This window comes from Solea solea, chromosome 5, assembly GCF_958295425.1.
Source record: "Solea solea chromosome 5, fSolSol10.1, whole genome shotgun sequence".
Classification (NCBI taxonomy): Eukaryota; Metazoa; Chordata; class Actinopteri; order Pleuronectiformes; family Soleidae; genus Solea; species Solea solea.
The window spans coordinates 18,234,389-18,254,382 of record NC_081138.1 but is presented as its reverse complement, the minus strand read 5'-3'; the positions used below and the strand labels follow the sequence as shown (position 1 = coordinate 18,254,382).

Sequence of the window (19,994 nt, the reverse complement as noted above, 5' to 3'; positions counted from 1 at the left end):
TGTAATGAAGAATGACTGAGAGGGATTGCATGGGCCAACAGAATCTGAAGACGGAGGCCATTGCTATGCACCGAGCGTTACTTTTCAGACCGAGCAAGTTGACACCTGCTGTGCGTGAGGTTAGATTGCAAAAAGGCGAGAGGAGTGCAAGGTTAAACGTCTCTCTTCTCGCTCTTTTTCCCCCTAAATGACATAGCTCATTCAAACAAGCAGCGTGCAGTCAAGGACGCCAGCAGGACTTAAACAGTCAAAGGCTTTAATTGCAGTTTTAAGACGACGCTGGGAAGAATAAACAAACAGGGCGGGGAAAAAAAAAATAAGATGGCAGCAGAATACAGAGACGATGATTTATCGCGGAGAATAATCCATAAGAGTAGCGTTTGTGTATGGGAGGACCTATAATCTATGGAAATGGAGCTTATGGCTTCACGTACCTGTGTGACGACTCATACCTGAGCGCATTTTTTTAAATGTGTTTGATAAGGTGTCGTCCCAGAGAGGCTACACTAAGTCACTGGCTTGTTAAAGCGAGGGATGAGCGAATGAATGTTCACTGCAGGCCTTTCTCTCCCCCAGATTTCAATCCTTGGAACCAAAAAGATTTATTCCCATCAAGAGGCTGCTTGGAAAACCACCCAAGTGGAATTGATATTGACAGTGAGTTTTAGTCCCATTACATTCTCAGACATTTCTTTGCACGACAAGTACACTGTAATCCCAAACAGTTGTCCTAGCTCATAACTAATAAGGTCATAACAGTCAAATGTCGTTATGCAGTTGACCAAACTATAAAGTGTTGAGCTCTGTTGAGATTTATGCCACTTTAATTAAATAGGGCTCAATATTTTATAGCTAATTTGTGTGGAACACTCAAAAAGTTCAAATCATCGACTTCATGACGTCATGGTGGGTGGGTCTTATCTCTCTCTCAGGAAAGCTGAGTCAGCCATCTTGAATTTGTTTTGATGCGGGGAAGTTTTGGCCAGCTCGGTTTGATGTAGAACACAGTTTTTATTCGTTTGCAAATATATTTGTATTTGTGTGCAATGCGCAATTTTATCCCACCGCTTCAAACCACCACCACTGTCTTATTGCCCTCGTTTTCTTACGCGTCGTCTTATCATCAGCCCTGATTGGTAAGTACCTCTAACGTTTTTTTAATTTGAATTTCGATTAAATTTGGAACTGGGAATACATTTGTACAATGTGAATAGTAATTATTTGTTGTGAATAGTTTACAAATCCAAGTAATTGTAACTTTAGAAGTTGTTGAATGTGACAAATACGTTCATTTTACAACGGCGTAACGTTATCTGACGGTTTCTTAGATGAACTACATTTCCCATAATGCATGTTTTCCCGGGACAGGGGAGTTAGGTCCTTGAGTCTGAACTTTCTGGCGGAGGCAGAAAGCATAACGTTATCCCTGCTTTCCGGTTTCTGCCGGTTGTTGTTTTCGATGTTCGCCGGTAATGCACGTGCATACTGTGAGTATACTTATTTCAATACGTGTCCGCGTTACACAGTCAATAGTTTACGTTGTCGAGCTGTGTGTATGTATGTGTGTGCTAGCGTGAAACGAACAACATGATGCTAATCAGGCCTGGTTTTTGTACTTCTTCGTAGGCTCAAGTGTGTGGTTATGAGATCATCTCGAAATCAGTTCAGGTAGGATATATTATGAAATAGTGTTATTAACAGTTGGTTTTATTTTATGTGTTTCCACAGTCGTTCTTTTGCTATTTCTTTAAATGTGTGTATCTCAACTGTGGGGTCCACAGTTTGAACCCTTTATTAATACTTTGTTAAAAACAAAAACATCAACAACAGAAATAACAGATCTATAAGTGCACAACTTTGATGCTTTGCTTGTTAATAACTAACTTGCTCATCTTTTAACATTTTCATCTTTACTATAATTAGCGTATAATAAATGTTTTCGATGGATTTGGAAACTTTTTTTATCTATATATTCACTTTTATAAATTTCATGTAGCATTATGTATTATTTTAAGATAGTTTTTGAACATTAATAAATCATCTCTGTGTGCATGTTGTGTACAGATATCGGACTACAAAGAGTGCTACAGAGAGTCAGCGTTTCATCATCAGACAGGTGCCAATTGCTGAGGTTTGTATATTACTAATGTACTAATTTGAATAAAAAGAAATAGTGATTTTTGCCCTGAATTATTCACAATGTTTAGATTTTTGCAGCAGAACAGACTTAATCAATTTACTGATGTGTTGTCCACTGGTTGGCATAATCGTTTCAAAATTTTACACACATTATAACTTGTACAAATTAAATTTTTGAATAGCCAACAGTGCAAAACAGGGCTGAATGGACTTACATTTAAAATATTTAAATTGCAGGGTGAAGTTGGCCTAATGGAGTGGAAGTGCAAGTTGTGTTCTGCAACTTCAAATACTCGGGGACAGTTATTTTGGCACTATACTGTACTGCATAGCCAATATTCAAGAGTGTCCCCCCTGCCATGTCTCTATGACAGTTGCATTTGTACTTTTCCATCATTTGAAGCGATGAAAGCTCATCTGTCAAGATCACATAATGATTCATGTAGAGTAGATGCAACTGAAGGAGCATGTAGTTTTTTTACATGTCCTTTGTGTAATTACAAGCAGCCCTTTTCTGAGGAAATTCTATTTGGTCATTTGAGAAGTCATTTACGAAGTCATGAGATGGTAGCATGCCCATTCACGAACTGTAATTACAGAACAAATAGCTACTCAGCGTTTAATGCACACAAAAGTAGAAAACATGGTGGTGATTCAGACTTTGGTGAATGTGTTGTATTGGCAGACAATGATAGTGCCCCAGTTGTAGTTCCAGCAGAAAGTCTTGGGGAACCTGCTGAAAGTCACAGTGCAGGGTCTGCGGACACATTTGATCATGATGAGGTAAACAGTCAGTGTGACACAGACTCTTTAAGAGCCCAGTTGAACCATAACTTGGCATCATTGTTCCTAAAGATGCAATCTATTCTTCATGTATCTGACATAGCATCTCAGGAAATAGTGGAACATTTGACTCAGATATTTTCCTTGTCCCAACCGATACTCAAACATGACATTAGAAAGGTCTTACAGAGTCATGACATCACTGTCAGTGAAACACTTATAAATGAGGTCGTCAGTACTGTTATGGACAGTAATGTTATTGTCAGTGCCACAGCTAAGGGGAAGCAGTTATCCTCAACCAAGAGAAGGAAAACCTTCATTGAAAATAATTACCCTGTGGTAAAGCCTGTAAAGTATCTGCTACAGCCAGGACACACAGCAGTGCATGTTCCCATTCTTAAGATGATACAAAACATCTTCAATCATACAGATATTCTGGACAAAATTAAAGAAACAAAAGTGGCACAAAACAGTCATTATGTAAGCCACCAAGATGGTTTTTACTTCAAAGAGAACACATTCTTGTCTTCAGATGAGTTGAAGATAACAATCATTTTGTACATTGATGATTTGGAAATAGCCAATCCACTTGGCACATCACGCAAAATACACAAAATCTGTTCAGTATACTGGATGCTTGCTGATCTTCCCAGTAAATATCGATCAGCCCTGCATGTGATTCAGCTTGCAGCTTTATGTAAAGTGGCTGATGTACAGACATTTGGCTATGAAAAAGCACTTGGACCTTTGTTGAGAGACCTTCGTACCCTTGAACAAGATGGGGTATTCATTGAGTCTATTGGTAAGGTAGTTCAAGGAACAGTCATGTGTGTGGTGTCTGACAATCTTGCAGCCCATGATTTGGCAGGCTTTTCAAAGTCTTTTAGAGCAGAATATTTTTGCAGATTCTGCACAGCGACACAAGCTAAACTTCAGACTCATGAAGTTGCAAGTGGCGAGTTCAGTCTTAGGACAAAAGACAGCCATAATAGTGATGTAAATGCTGTAATGCATGGGGATAGTCAGAATGGTGTTCGGGCAGATTGTGTCCTGAGCCAGCATCTCGAGCATTTTCATACTGTCACTGGCTTTCCACCTGATGCCCTCCATGATCTTTTTGAGGGCATTGTGCCCGTAGAGCTCGCCCTGTGTATCGGAGAGATGATCCGTCGCAAATACTTCACCCTTGAATATTTGAATGAGAGAATACTCTTATTTCCATACCAGCACACAGACAAGCTTGACAAACCTCATAAAATACCACAGACTTTCTCTGTAAAGAAAAGCATTGGTGGTAATGGCCATGAAAATGCCACATTGCTTAGACTGCTACCTTTGATTATTGGGAATGCAGTACCTGAAGAGGATGGAGCATGGACTGTGCTAATGGACTTAAAAGAGGTAGTAGAGTTATCGCTGAGCTCAGAATTCACAGAGGAGTCCATCCAGTATTTACAGTCCAAGATACAGGATCATAGAGAGATGCTGAAAGAAGCCTTTCCAGATTTCAAACTCCGCCCTAAGCATCACTACATTGAACACTATCCTGACCTTGTACGCCGTTTTGGGCCTCTTGTACACTTGTGGACAATGAGGTTTGAGGGTAAACACCGTTTTTTCAAGAGAGTTGTACACGACACACAAAACTTTAAAAATGTGTTAAAAACACTTGCAGACAGGCATCAATACATGGTAGCATACCATCTCAGTGCCTCAGGATTCTTCAAACCTCACCAGCAGACATCAAATGTCTCTTCTGTACTGGTATCAATGCTTACAAATGTTGCCAAGACTTACATTGAACAAATAACAGCAAGCAATGTTATTTACAGCACATCAAAGGTCTGCATTGATGGAATTGATTATGATGTAGGAATGTTTTTGTCTGTGGGACAAGAGGGAGGACTACCTAATTACTGTAGAATTGAACAGGTTTTCCTGGTTAACAGTAGTGTTGTCTTTCTTTGCCAAGAGCACACATCACACTACATTGAACACCTGAGATCTTACGAACTTTTCCCAAACAATCTGGCTGTTCACACCCCATCAGAGCTAAATGACAAAACCCCTCTCTGTGCTTACAATATAGATGGAAGAGTGCTCTTGACACCCAAACGTTTCATATTATTACACTGAAGATTTTTTGAAGCAGGTTAACAGCCCCACTCCAGCAGCTGGCCTTCCATACATCCCATAGTTCAAGTGGTGTCCCAGTGGGTATATGGGCATGTATACGTTGTGTGTGTCACCTTCACTCTCCATGAAAATTAACGTGTTTTTGTCTTTTAGGAACAAAAGATGGCTGCTGCCCAGAAGCATGTGCTGCGTGTGTATGTTGCTCGAGACACCCTTAAACTTACTCTACTTGAGCGACCAAAGTCAGTGGAGGAGCTGAAAGAAATAATGCAAGAGAGGTTCAAGCCGAGGCTGGATGGGGACTTTAGCCTGCACTATGAGGATCCGGACTTTGATGGTGATCTTTGTCTTCTTTTGGACATCCAGGAGTTACCAGAGAAGGGCACACTAAGAGTCGTCAGATCTGAAGGTGACACCTCATCTACTGGATCTTCTGACACAGACATACTCCCACATGTACCTGCTTTACAGCGCCAGAAGAGTTGGCCTGATCACTTTGTTGTTCCTGGTTTTGGTTATGAAATGGAGCATATACTAGATGAAGGAAATCGTGTTTATGAAGAATCAGGAAAATTGCTGAAGTTAAAGAGGTCACAGAAGAGTGAAATCCTTAAAAAGATGGCAGAAACGATCTACACTTTTAAACCCTACCCACATGAGAAGGAGTTGGCAATGGCTGCTCAAGCTTTGATTATAGCTCATCCATGTCTCAGAATGACGGCTGGTGAAGACGGGGAGTTGGGATGGAAACGTCACATAGGGTACAAGGTTGCGTCTTACCGTAACAATCTGGCCAAAGCTGGGGTTGCAGAAGTAGCCATCAACACAGGGAGGCGGAGCCGAAACAACCCAGACAACGATCACCCCCATCAAAACATAAAGAAAGCTCGCAAAGCAGAGGTCAATTACATCATCAACCTACCAAAGGATCAAACCCCAGCCACTCTGGAAACAATGAGAGAAGAAATCATACATGAAGTCGAAAAGACTGAGAGAAACCAATTAGTCATAGGCAGGCTCATGAACACAACCTATGCCCTTCGTCGCCAAGAAATTGTTGGCGCTCTTGTAGCTCCACGGGTGAGAGACGTCGTGGACAGATGGCCAGCCCTACTTATGGAGTCACAGGTAAAAAAAAAATGTTTTTTTTCTATTAGTTTACTGTTCTCCCTGTTGAGCAATTAATCAACATGACTCTTTAGAATGCCCACTTTGAACATGTTAGATTTTTACAATATTTAAATGACTGTTTTAAAAATCTAAATTTTCCAAAAATTCACCAAAAAGCAAATGGAAGATATAAAAGATGACAACACATCAAGCTCTGACATATTTTTTTGCCATTCACAGTAAACAAAGTACACAGAGGTTAATTATTTTAATTTCCATTAGATAACATTATACAGCCTGTTTTAAATTAAAGAATGACAATTAACTTTCTATTTTGACCTTGGTTCTGACTCATCCCTAATAGAATTGCCCTTGGTTTTGCTACCTGCCAACAGAAAACTTCTTAAAATACATTCACAATTCTTTTCCTAATTCATCATGGTACATTTCTGTGTAATTCTGTCCATGTACAGGTGTTTGCAGAGTTCCACAGAATCAACAACGTTAACCTGCGCAATCAATTCTACAAGGAGCTGGACAGACACATGCCTAAACTCATCACCTTGTTCAGAGACAAGGCCACCAAGACTGGCAAGATAGCGGAGGAGCTAGCCAAGCTCATGAGGATTTATGACCTTCAGGTGAATTTCTAACTTTGCATGATTCAGAAACAGATTATTAACAGATTGTTTGCAGAGAACTATAAGAAGCCATAGTGTGAATTGCCTCGACTGTGCCCCGAGGTTATGTGATTATGCCATGAACACAACATTGTCATCTCCTCATAGATAGACGTCTTGACAAGATGTATTCTATCAGTAAGAGGGACGTTAAAAAGATACTTTATCAGCTTCAATTTCAAGAAGTCCAAATAACTACTGTTTTTGTAAGTTTTTTCTTTTGTGAGTTATTAAAGTATTTACAATAGAAAGTTATAAAGTAAATGTTTTACTGAAGAAATGGTGACCCAAGATCTACCATCTATAGCAATGACCACTTTTTTAAGTGTTTGCTTTGCATTTGTGTAATTACTATTGTAATGGATATTTTTTGTCTATCTAGGAACAACGTGATACAAATATGAGACGGGCCCTCGTCCTTCGTGCACTTCCTGTGTACCTGCGTGAAGATGCCTCCAAGTTCTTCAGGACCTGTAATGTAAGTGTACTGGCCTCACTATCAATCCCTTTGCCTAGCTATTCTGTCAGCTTAAACATATGACATCACTCAAAGAACTCTAGGAGAACAAGGGGGGTATTCCATAAAGCAGGTTACGTAAAAACTCAGTCTGAACCCTGAGATGAGGGAAACTCTGAGTTCTCCATTCTAGAGGGCTATTCCAGAAAGGAGGTTCAACAAACTTTGAGCATAACCCTGAACTTTGAGTTGACTTACCCTGTGATGTGAAATTTTGAGTTTTCAGTTCCAGAACAGCTGTTCTGAGTTAGGAAAGTCGACTCTGAGTATGTGAACTCTGAGGTGAGCTTATGCCTGACGACTAGTAAAAAGACACCATCAATGAAGCTCCGATGCTGTGATTCAGGGGGAGAAAACAGGAAGCAGACATTTTCTGCGGGGGAAAAAAAAGTAACGCGGCCGTAATAAAAATCATTGACAGAGTTTTAGATGCGGTCGTCTTTTCATTTTGAATTTAACATCACTTTCTTTTATATTAGCCTTAAATCCACTCAGAGTTCAGGGTTAGGCTCAGAGTGTGTTGAACATCCTGGAATACCCCCAAGTACCAGTTTATGTAGTTTACTTGAGTTGTTATTCTGCAAACTAACATGTATAAATTACATAAATGAAAAGGTAAGTATAAAGCATTCCAATGAACAAAATGTATGCTAACAGATAGGTGGGAAACTAACATAAGACATAAGCATATATAAAGAAAATAGTTTAAACACGTAGCTTAGTGCTAAGTGACAGTAATGTCTAGACATCATTTGCATGATTTGTATCCTTGAGGGGCTGGACTCATTCTTGTAATATTTGTGTTTTGTAGTCAGCAGATGGTCCAGACCTCACTGACACTCCAGTGGCTCTCCTGACAGTCGTCATGGATGACACTACTGATGTGGCCCTCTTCAGCCCTGAGAGCATCTGTATTGTTGTGGAGGATGAAATACTTGTAAGTGGTCCCACAAATCTGGCTGACTCATTTGTCCTGCTCTTTGGGTACATCTATGCACTAGACCTAAAGTATCCAAAGAGTCTTGAGCTTACATTTACATTCATCCAAAAAGTTGTGATGTGTCTTGAGGACAACAAACCACTGAAAGGGCGTCTACTGACACTGAAGAATGATTTGTTCTATGAGTGAATATCCCAGAATGGACTATTTGTTGAGCTGAGTATTGAGGAAGGTTTTTCTTTTTTCCCCTGTTAACAAATGTAACCATTTGCCTCTTCTACCTCAGATTTCTACTCAGTACAAAGCCTAATTAGTTATGCTGAATGTGGCACAGTTTGCATCTTCAATTCACTGTTCAATTCATGCACTATACATGTTTAATGTTCTGTTGCCTAATGCCTACGTTGATGCACTGCCTTGATGTTGCCAGTTGAAGTACGGCACAGTAGAGACAAGTACTTTATTTGAATGTTTTATTTTAAAAAAGTGATTTGTAGCCTTCAAGGTACAGTAAGTGCTGACAATGACCACTATCAGAATATGGAACTATTGAGAAGACACTTAATGCACTTTAAAACACATTTTGTTTTGCTGGAGTCATTTCCTTTTGTTTTAATTTATGTCAAGCATTTTGTTTTCACTGAGCTCCTTTGATTTGTGCTTTTTTAAAAAGCACATTGTGTCGAATAAAAAAAGTTGTTAAATTGTCACTGTGGTGTCACTTCAATGTTTTCTAACATTATTAGCTGATTATAATTGTGTAGCGGGTCGACATCAGTATTTCAGTTTAGAATTAATTTTGAGTGCATGTCCCCCAGATTATGAGCCGAAGAATATTGAACATTTTGAGTGTATTTTCCACATTATATGAGTTGAAGAATATTGAAAATTTTGAGTGTATTTCCCACATTATATGAGTTGAAAAATATTGAAGATTTTGAGTGAATTACTCCCTAATTATAAGTTGAGGAATATCAATATTTATAAGATAACATTGAGATGATTTAAGTCAACTGCAAATGTAATCTTTATTTAATGTGAACTTAAAACATTTAAAAATATCACTTAAATATTTTTGTGTAATCTGTTACAAAATAATTTTTGAGTTCTGTGAACTTATTAGGGTTTACAGTGTAGACGCATATTTTCTGCCTCACAGCCGCCTATGGCAAAATGCACTTTAGCACATCTGTGATCAGAAACTTTCATCTCCAGCCATGAATAGCTATAAGATGACACCTTTTTTTCCTTGATTAGAAGTCCTTTACGGTAAAATGATTCCATTCATTGCACGAGGTAGAGAAATAATTAATGCCAAACCCACTAAGGATTTCTCTTATAATTGGCCATATGGACTGGAAAGAAAAGTTCTATTGTTTTCTTTTGTCTTTCAAAGCAGATGTGCAGGGTCTTTGACTTTTGGCTTTAGGGACACTGTCATTTCTCCCTTGGTGATTCCAACCATAATTACTGTACCATGTCTTCTATTTTAGTCGCTGGTAAGGTTGGAAAGTTAAACAAATTCACAGTTTTGTTTCCATGACTTCCCTTTAGTGTACAGTAGATATATGATGTACAAACTGGTGCCATGGCCCTGTTGTTTCATACTGACCGCTGTAACTTTTTGCAAGGAAATCCAACTTCTAATGTATGAATATAAACCAAACTTAGCACAAAAGGTTAATTATCAAGTCACTGGTAAAGAGGAGCCAATGGAATAGACCTCATTATGACACTGGTATTGTACAAAGGGTTGAAAATTACTTTACAAATCTTCAGATTTGCAACAAATTATGATGTCCATCCCTCCATTTTTCTCAAAGTCTGCAAGTATTATGTACATCCGTCTCTATTAAAGCTGCAGTTGGCTGGATCCCTGGAAAATAAATGATAAAATAATCACATTTTAGGATGGCTGCTGTCACTTGTTTCATATGCAACAGGATGTGTGTTTTATTGCAGTTGTTGTCAAATTACCTTTTAGATTCAGTTACTCCAGATCGGTGGGAAACTTTACCCAGAGTAGATGCAGTGGAAGAGCCAACAGAAGTGTGCTCTGATTGGTCATTTTCTTTTGTCACTCCCTGAATTCTCATACGATCTAATTGAGCAAAGCCTACTGTGACACTAAAGATTTATTTGGAGGTAAATAGAAAGCACAGGATGTATTAGAAGTGTTGTTCCCTCTCTTCATACCCATCTTCTCACACTTTCGGATCAGACTAGGGATCAGGTCTGGAACTATATGGATTTGGGAAAGATCAAAATTGACAGTTAACCCTTTAATAATGAGCGTATCACAGACGACACAATTGTTCAAGCCCACTTTGTGTTATTACGCCACGGTTTGTGCTACCGGAAAAATTCCAATGGTTTCTGAAAGCTGAGAAGTTCCACATCAAAGCCAACATAGTAGTTATCACGGTAATTTGACCCGCGCTGTTGCAGGAAGCCAGAGAGGAAAGAGTTGGATTAACACATGTACATAGTTTCCATTTTTCTGGACATTTCAGACAAAGACAAGCAAATTATTTTATTTTGAGTTATTTTAAATATATACTGTTCAAATTTCAAATGTAACACGCAAAATCTGGTGTTTATGTACAACTATAATGTGTTTTCTTAATAAAACTGTATGTTTTTCTTCTTTTGAATTTGAATACACCATTTTAACATGCAGTAAATTGTAAATAACTGCCAGATATTGAAAGTTATTCTGGAAAAATGGACAAAAGCACTTACTCACAGGACATTTTCTGGCCCTTTTATGATTAAAATAAGCAAAAATGTCGGACATTTTGAGGTTAAAGTTTGTCAGATAAAGTTTAAAAAACTCCCAGAATAATAACTGTCTTCCTCCACCTGGGCATTTGAACTCTGCATCTTGGTAGTTGGTGAAGTTGGTGAAGAAGATGGCATATAAAGGTGTATAATTTGCTGCATGTGCAGTTCACTGTGTTGGCTGATCAAACACATGCTAGTGCACATGAAAGCCCCTTTTACCGACTCAGACCCTCTGCCTCATATTTCACGGTGTTACTTGTACATGAAACAGCACATCTCTATCAAGGCAGTCCACTTGCCTTGTTTCAACACAGGTACAAATGTCTGCCTGAATGCAGCCTCAAATGGTTTGTGGCATCCAGCCATGAAAACATAGCCAACCCCCTAACAGAGATGCTTTTAAAGCTGCTGTGAGCAGAGCTGCCTGGAATATCAAGTCAATACAGTTTCAACTGTCTAGTCCCTCTCTCTCTCTCTCTTATTGCTTCTAATTTTCTATTATTACTTTTCAAATTTTTTCAAAGTTTTTATAATACTGCTACCAAAGAAGAAATGACTTCAATTGGTAAAACACAAATTACGTTAGTTCGGCCTAAATTACGTTAATTCAAATTAAAGCATGAACGTGAACACATTTTCATACAACTTGTTGTGTGAACGGAAATCACACAAAACACTCTGTTCCAGTCAAGTTCCACATCACATATGAAATCCTCCTCCTCCTGACTTGAATCACATCAGTGTTTGATTACACATGTACTACACATGCTGACGTTCCACAGTGTGTCTAATATATTTAATGAATGTGTGTATAATGTGTGAAGTACCGTGCCGCACTGATAGGGGGCAGTGCTGAGCCCCGTAGGCACAATGGGTAACAGGTGCATGCCACTGCCTGCTCATCTTCTATAAAGAGGGCAGATATTATTCTTCAAGGACAGGAGCATGGACTTCATATACAAATAAATAAAGGTAATTTTCTATTTTAATTGAACCTTAAATATGTGTTTCTTTTTCTTGCCATCGTATTGTTGATCAGTATGCAATTGATTAAAGCATAATTAATGTCCCATCCCTGGTCATCTGTTTGCAGAAGTAAGTAATTATTTCCTTTCCTTGGTTTGTCCCCAATAAAATGTTAGTGCCACCATTGAAGTGCAAGTTAAGTTAACCATTTTCTTAGTTCTTAGTGTTTTAGTGTAGCAACTTGAATGGCCAATAAACACTAATGATACATTTAAAAAAAAGAAATGTACCTCTAAGGTGCGTGTGCTTTATGCACGACAATCCATCACTGTCAAATATTTTTACAATTTGGACGCAGAAAGCAAAATAAATCACATTTGCTAAAGTGTTTAACAGTAATTCTGGCTCACACTTCAGTATGAGGAAGTGTTCCAGGGCCCACGTGATCCCTCTGTCACTGCACAGAAAATGCCACGAGCAAAACCTGCATTGAAATTAGTTCTGTTTCTTCATCTTTGATGTAGGGATCCAGGGCCAAGCCAACATTTTTAAATGACTGCCACCTGCTGCGATGCTGTAAATCCCCCAGGGAATGTGTGATCATTGGCAGGTTGCAGCAAATCAGACACGCAATTGACTAACTTTCAAAGACAGATCCATAGCTGCTTGTGGGAAGTTGTTTTTTTTTATGTATCTGTCTTTGTGTATGGATCTGCGAGACACCAGTGAGTGTCTAAACATGATGACATGACAAGATAAAGGGTTTGATGTCACAGCACTGGCCGGAGTTTCCAAAAAAAATGTTTCAGTGCAATATACTATTTTGAATGTATTTGAACTTAATTAGCAGCACTTGTACTAATTTCTTTGATAAAATTATGTAAATCAAGATGTGGTGCAAACAGGCTACTGAAAAGAGCAAACAAACTGCTCCTTCTTTACCAAATACAAATGCAAATTACATCAGCTTTTAAATTAATCCACTGAGCCATTTGCCTTTGCACTCTTAAGCCTCTTTTTAAATTAAGCATTCTGTGATCATATCTGAGTTTGCAGGGGTGGAAAAAAGGAGGGGAAAAAAAGCTCTCACGTTAACGTGACTTGGTGGAAACAGTGCTATGTCATTCGAAATGTAAAAACAGCCATTTTGGAAACTTATATGATACTGCCTTTTCTGATAATCTTCTTAAGTTCTTTGGGTGTTTGTGGATTAGACACAATCAGTTAAGCAGGCAAAATGAGAGGGTTTACATGTAATTTGTTGTGTATGACATAAAGCTGCTGTTCTTTAGTAATATTGTATTTTTTTCTTAATTTTTAGGCCCGTTATGTATGCTTAGTTCTGCATTTTGTTGCATAATTTAATATTTATATTTGAGCTTGTTTTCCTTTCCTCCTGTTTTATTTTAATGTTTAAAAGCATAACAGTATTCACAAAGCCACAAAAGTACACTTTACGTCACTAAATGTACTTAAATTATAAAAAAGAAAAAAAAAGGACTCTTATTGAAACTGAACTGTAATTACATAGACATTCATTGAGTTTGTCATTTCAGTTTGTACATGACTTGGCTTCAGTATTGATTCATATTATTGCATTGCACAGGCCACAGATTGCACAGAATAGTTAGTGCAGTGAGAAACACAGAACAGAATTATTCACAAGGTCATAGATCAGAATGCAGGTTTTAGCAGCTCACAGAACCACGATGCAGTGATAAGGAAGTGTTTTTACAGTATGCAGTATACAAGTATTGTATATTCCTTTACATATTTACAAAGAAGTCCAGCAGCAGCCAGTCTAGTTTTCAATGACTATGGGTTTTCCATTCCTGACTATGCATTTGCATAATGGAATTATGGGCTCAGCCATGCTACATCTTTAGTGGACCATTAGGCAGGCCTTTACTGGATTGTAATTAGTGGCTTCTGCCCTTCACCTTCATTAGCATGCAAATGAAAATTCTGAACACCAAGAAATATTTGGCACATTGGGAGAAAAATGCCAAAGTGATTAACAGGCAATCCGTAGTGGAATCGTCCATTTCCATCTATCACCGTAGAGCACTTGAAATGAAACATTGCAAAGCGGTTGAGTCCTAACAGGTTGATATGAACAAGCAGTTATTGAAATGAATTTTGATGATATGACCGTGGACCGGGAGTTCATTTTGACCAAAGGGTCTATGGCCCTAATCTCAGAAATATTCAACCTGCTGTTCTGTGGAAATGCATATTAGCCTTTAATCCACCGACTTATTCTGTCTAAAATTACAGCTCTTTAGTTAGAATTAGAGCCATTCCTGTCACGTTTTTTTTTTTCCTTTGAATTCACACTCACGCAGCCAAACCTTGGAATACATTTTAAAATCTACCTGACAAGACGTTGCACTTGAACTCTAAACCGTCTCGACTCATTTACAATTCTAATTCACTCATTTTAATGAAACACTGCTTACCAAGAATACAACTGAACTTTTACGACATGTCAGACGAGACCTCACCAAAAGAAGCCCCTGACAAATACACATTAATCACAGGAGGTAGCCACTGGACGAAAAACATTCTTCCAGCGGTGACACGTGTCAGAGAGGGGTGAAGCCTGGGGGGTTACTCTCCTTTTGTTAACCCTGTCTAATTAAGAGCTGAAAGTCAGCGTGGAGAGACAACTTGAAGGCCGAATCGGCTGCATCACTCTAACAAATTCTCCACTGTATAGCCGTAATTGATTTAATGTGTGTACAGGCCATCTGCGGGGATGGATAAGCTCAGTACTCATTCAGTGGCGCAGCTTGTATTTTCAATCATTCAACATATACACATTCACTGGATTCATAATTAAACAAGTTAAGGAATTAACATAGATGCATTGTGTTTTTAATTCACCCCACGGAGTTGGAGTGAAGTATTGTTTTAAGTGGCTCCGTGTGTCTGTTTGTGTTTCCACACTTGCCGATATGACCAACAGAGGCCGACAGAGGGGTGTGGCGTGAATGGGGTGAAGTCTGCCATCTCGGATTGCCTTGTTCTATATTCAAACTTTACACTTGGCATTAAAATGGGTTTTCTGTGATAGGATTGCAATCGAGTAGCACCTGACCGTCTCCACTCCACCCGCAACGACTTCATGAGTGGAAATACTTGGTGGCTCTGAGCACAGCTAATGAGAAAGCATCAGTTTTACGCTTGTCTAATACAGTCACGAGTCCATTTTGTTGTTGATATGGCAGCACACAGGACGTAACGCTGTAGTCCGCTGCTGGAAATCTTTGCAGAAGATGGAGGAGGAGGTGAGATAAAGACACCAGAGATGCATGTTAATACCATGTGTAAATTCATGTGGTGATGCGCAATTCAATCACTATCTGATGACAGAAAACGCATTCCAATGCCAGGTTTAAAGGGGCCACAGAGCGCTCCGAGACAGGAGACAAACAAGAATGAATAATGTGAATTTGGCAGCTCCTCAAAGGGTGCAGTTCAGCAGCCCATTGCTGTTCATTGTTTGTTCAATATTATAATAGGTGCTCAAAGAGTAATGACTTTAATGCATCAATATGACAAAATGACTCTGTGACTGAATAAATACGCAAAAACCAAGTATGCTCTATAAGCCAGTCACTGCAAACACGATAGATGCTGAGGCTCAATGCCGGCGAGCATGTCATTTGAACATTAGTTTTGTTTTAGATCTACAGTACTTTGTGGAGCTCGAGCGTCCTACACAGAAATACATCAATTTTCTATAGTGGGCCTCCAAAATATATCAGTTCAATATTAGGGTTCATGAGCAATTTACTATGAAGTCAGGAGAAGGCATAAAGTTATTAAGCCTGGAAATGTACAGGGCCAAAAGTATTTTAGTTGTTACTCTTGTTGCATACATACACACACGTGTATATGTATATATATATATATATATATATACACACATATATGTGTGTGTGTGTGTGTATATATGTATATATATATATATACATATATGTGTGTGTGTCTGTATATATATACGTGTATATATAACAAAGAGAAGTGTCCACTTGGTAGACCTTGTAATATCAAAGAATTCTAACTGTATTGTATCCTGCTGCAGTTCATGATACCTTCCCTGAAGTAGTGTACATATTGTAAATCAAACAAAGCAGCTGCACTTCAAGGCATCCTTTGTGCACTCGTTGACGTGACCCTACCGACTGCTCGTTTTGCTGCGGTACAACAAAAACCCCATTATATACGTATCCATTCCATTCATATTCAGGTTCATGCTGAAGTGCTAGCTGTGCATGCATAAGGAGACATTCGGGGAATCATCGTGAACAGGTCAGACCATTAATGAGCCCCTGCATCAACGTGCAAAGATGTACAACATGTAATTTTTATGTATGGTCATGCCTGCCTCAATGATTTGTTCTCAGGGTGTTTTTTTCTTTTGCTTTTTTTGATGTCTCTGAATAACACAATTAAAACGCCAACAGTGTTATTAATTTAGTTTGCCAAGCGGATATGATGAAGAATTAAAATCAATATCGCCTGCTTTTAAGACAAAAAGCAGTTTTACATATATGGCTGTGCAAAGGAAGAAAATAAAGTATCAATTGTTCTGTCAAGAAACGTGTCAAGTGCAGTCACGGTAACCTTTGACAACCAAAATCTAATCACATCCATGAGTCAAAGTCGAATTTTGTGCCAATATAATGAAAATTCCCTCAACTCATTTCCGAGATATTTCTGTTTCGAGAACGGAACAGGCAAACACGCATGAAAGGAGATCTCGGTAAGTCGCTGGTGCTAAGCCAGAGCAAAGATCAGCTGCATAATCAAGTGTAGGAGATGTCAAGTGAGCAATTCACGGCGGCGTGAATGTGGTTAACTACCTGTGTGCTAGCGGACGAGCAGTCTGACCCGGCTGCCCTCTCAAACACCTGCTGCTTTGTTTCCTTAAATACAATACAGTTATTTTTCACCAGTAACGCTCAGGGTTTCCACCCGATTAACAGCACATGACTGACACTTAATGGGTTTTTCATACGTGTGGTTTTCAACTGTCAGCCACCTTACCTTGTCATCCTAAATACGACGCATGAAAAGGCATTATGCCTACTCATAACATGGGAAGTAATACATCAATTACTTCATTCTGTTCCGTCAGGAATAAAGGATTCATTTGAATGGACTTCTACGGATGATCAATCAGCTATAATTACATGTACCTTTGATTAAAAATCTGAGACCATTAATTAGATTGATAAATATGACACATAATCTATTAAATTGCAACATTAATAAACACTTAATTGTGCTGCTCAAAACACAAACATCTGTTTTCATTCGTCTGTCATATTTCTTACGACAAGAATGTTTGCCAAAAAAATCTCACAGACAAAAGTGGATTTTTGATTATTGTGAACAGGAATATAATTAGTTGACCCGCAATGGCAAATCTCTTTACTAAAATGGACTAAATTATGCCGGCCCAGACTACAGGATACAATTAAGCGACACAAAAAAAAATGATTTTACAGAGTGATACCATTAAGATCAGTCCTTCCATGGCGTCTCATTATAGCATTAGGCAATGTCTGCGGAATGAAAGAAGTATTCATTCACCCACAGCAACTTTGACAACATACTGTAAATCAAGTTAAATATTTTTTTAGGTCGAGTGGGTACATTTCATTTTATTTTTTATTTTTTTTTTCCCCAAAAAATTCCAATTGCATCATTGCTCAAAATGGACAGCTCGCTCAATAATTCATACAATTAGTTTTTCTCCTTAAACAAGCTCTCTTGTTTCAGTAACCCGTCTCAACCTTTGCACTGGCCCCTGTCTTATTAATCAGCCTCCATTGATTTAGTGTTGAAACTAATTAAAGACCTGACATGTGCAGTTGATTCCAGACATCTGTATGTGTCATGAATGCAAAAGCACTTCATGTCTCTAACTTGGTACCATTGACAACCGTGGAGAAAATTGTTCCACTAATGCCAAAAAGAAGTGACACATTTAGTGTTTTTCAGCTGATTCATTGCCACCTTTACACCATGTCTGAATACTAACAAGCATCTCTGAAACTTGACTTTCTCCCGGGGTGACATTTGAACAAAATCTACAACAGAAGTTGGCTTTACATTTATCGAACCCGCCGACACATTCACTGGTGCTGATCTCCGTCTCAGCAGCAGCAGCAGCAGCAGCAGCAATAGCGTTATAGAATACCATTTTCTGTATGTGTAACTAAACCTCCCTCCCCTTCTAAAAATTGCCAAAGGACAATTGTAAAAATGGACTGAGACCTCAGTGAAAGAAAGGAAAAGGGGAATGAGAGTGCAGAGCAGAGAGGGAGGGTGGTCTGGTAGTGAAATCTGACATGTTGTTGAGTTGCAGCCGGCCGGCAAGGTGCTGCTCAGAGAGAGAAAGGTAACAGAGCAACAGCTCCGGCGTTTGGTGAGCATCGCGCTGATTAGACATGAGAGTGAACCAGTGATGCAAGATGGACTAAAATAGCCAATGGCAAAATTTGAACACAGTAGCTGGTGTTTGACCAGAGAGGCAGTAGTCACGGCGATTTTCGAAGTACGAGAGAGAGAGTTTTGGTGAGTGAAATCTCGGTGTATGGTTTAAATTTTTAATATTGTTCCAGTGGTGTATATGCAGCTGCAAGAGTCGTAGAACCAGCTACTTTTTCAGTAGCACTTAAACCTTAAAGTATTCAGTATTCAAAGCACTATACAGCGACTCTCCAGTATCATATGGGAAAAAAAAACAAAAAAAAAAAACCAGTGGCACTGTTGAGATTCATGGCATATTGCAGCTGTCAATGGATGGATTATGTTTGGAAGCAGTTAAAGACACCGTCTGGAGACTTTGGGCCAAAACTCAAACTTAAATATGTGCAGTTGTTTTTAAACCTATCAGCCCTCGGAACATTAAGCACACTCCAAATTATCTTTATTGGGGTTTTAAGGACTCTGCAGCCGAGCGTGATGATTAAAGTAACAGGTTCAACTGTTTCCCCTCTTAGGTCCTCTCAACAAAGATGGAAGCAAAGTCACCTTCGATCGCTTTCCTAGTTGCCTATAGTGAAGGAATAGAGCGTGCATTGTGTTACAGATCACTCTTTTTACAGTGTACCGTGAGCAAAAATGCTGGTAATTGAAATTATCTGGGTTTGTTGATAATTGCCACACATTTCTCGCAAGTTTTTGGAAATATTTAAGCAAATGTAGTCCGGCATTTGATTTTAAACCCCTTTATTTACATATTTAACATCAACTGTACTCAAATGTGTGAAAAGTCTGAGAATTTGAGTGTGAAAAATTATGAGCAGCCAGAATGAAAAACAAGTGAATATATTCAGCCAATATATTAATGCTTCTGCATGAAACATCAACTCATTTTTTTAGTATTCTGTGTCTTCATTTCATTTCAGTCTTTAACTTTACTGCATAACTTTATCTCTGACTATTTCATTGTGAGTCACGTCTTTCGTTAATAGGTTGTGTCAGACCTAGAGCTAATTTAGACATAGCTGCATAAATAATGGGTTCACATCGATGTTAGCTGGTCTGCTATCGGTGGGTGCCTAAAGATTTGAATGGTCAATGAGGTCACATGACTTTGCCATGAATAAAGAAAACTATTTCTACTGTTATGCAATGAAAAATGTGATATCAGTATTGTTCTTCCTGCAGAATTCCAGGTCACTGTATTTCACTCATGTGCATGATATTAGTCATCATGCAGTGTCTCAGTAGACGTGGTGCACATAGCTTATTGATTTCAAAACAACAGAAGCAAATAAAAATAGGCCACACTTGCAAACATGTTTGTTGATGTTAAGGTCTGTACATACTCCACGAGAACAGAGAAATTTGTTCTCTCTCCCATTTGGGAGTTCTCACAGCTTGTTCTTGGCAGAACTTTTTGGTGTCCGACAACTAT

The 19,994-nt window shown here is 38.7% G+C and overlaps 2 protein-coding genes across 5 annotated transcripts in view; one reads left to right on the top strand and one right to left on the bottom strand.

The window, feature by feature from the left end:
* Positions 1 to 19,994, bottom strand: part of cdh8 (cadherin 8) — a 238,235-nt gene that overhangs the window by 199,427 nt on the left and 18,814 nt on the right. The gene's annotated exons all lie outside the window — the stretch shown is intronic.
* Positions 957 to 8,994, top strand: LOC131459382 (uncharacterized). 4 transcript variants are annotated; one of them, XM_058629146.1, is made up of 8 exons: positions 957 to 1,136; positions 1,369 to 1,487; positions 1,627 to 1,668; positions 2,065 to 2,131; positions 5,212 to 6,186; positions 6,642 to 6,809; positions 7,231 to 7,326; positions 8,177 to 8,994. In XM_058629146.1, exons 3-8 carry the CDS (start codon positions 1,643 to 1,645, stop codon positions 8,492 to 8,494), a joined length of 1,650 nt encoding a protein of 549 aa, XP_058485129.1. In that variant the 5' UTR covers positions 957 to 1,136; positions 1,369 to 1,487; positions 1,627 to 1,642; the 3' UTR covers positions 8,495 to 8,994. The 4 variants fall into 4 exon arrangements, 3 of the variants coding, with proteins under 3 accessions (XP_058485129.1, XP_058485130.1, XP_058485132.1); XM_058629147.1 differs by lacking the exon at positions 1,369 to 1,487; XM_058629149.1 differs by lacking the exons at positions 957 to 1,136; positions 1,369 to 1,487; positions 1,627 to 1,668; positions 2,065 to 2,131 and adding an exon at positions 3,293 to 5,135.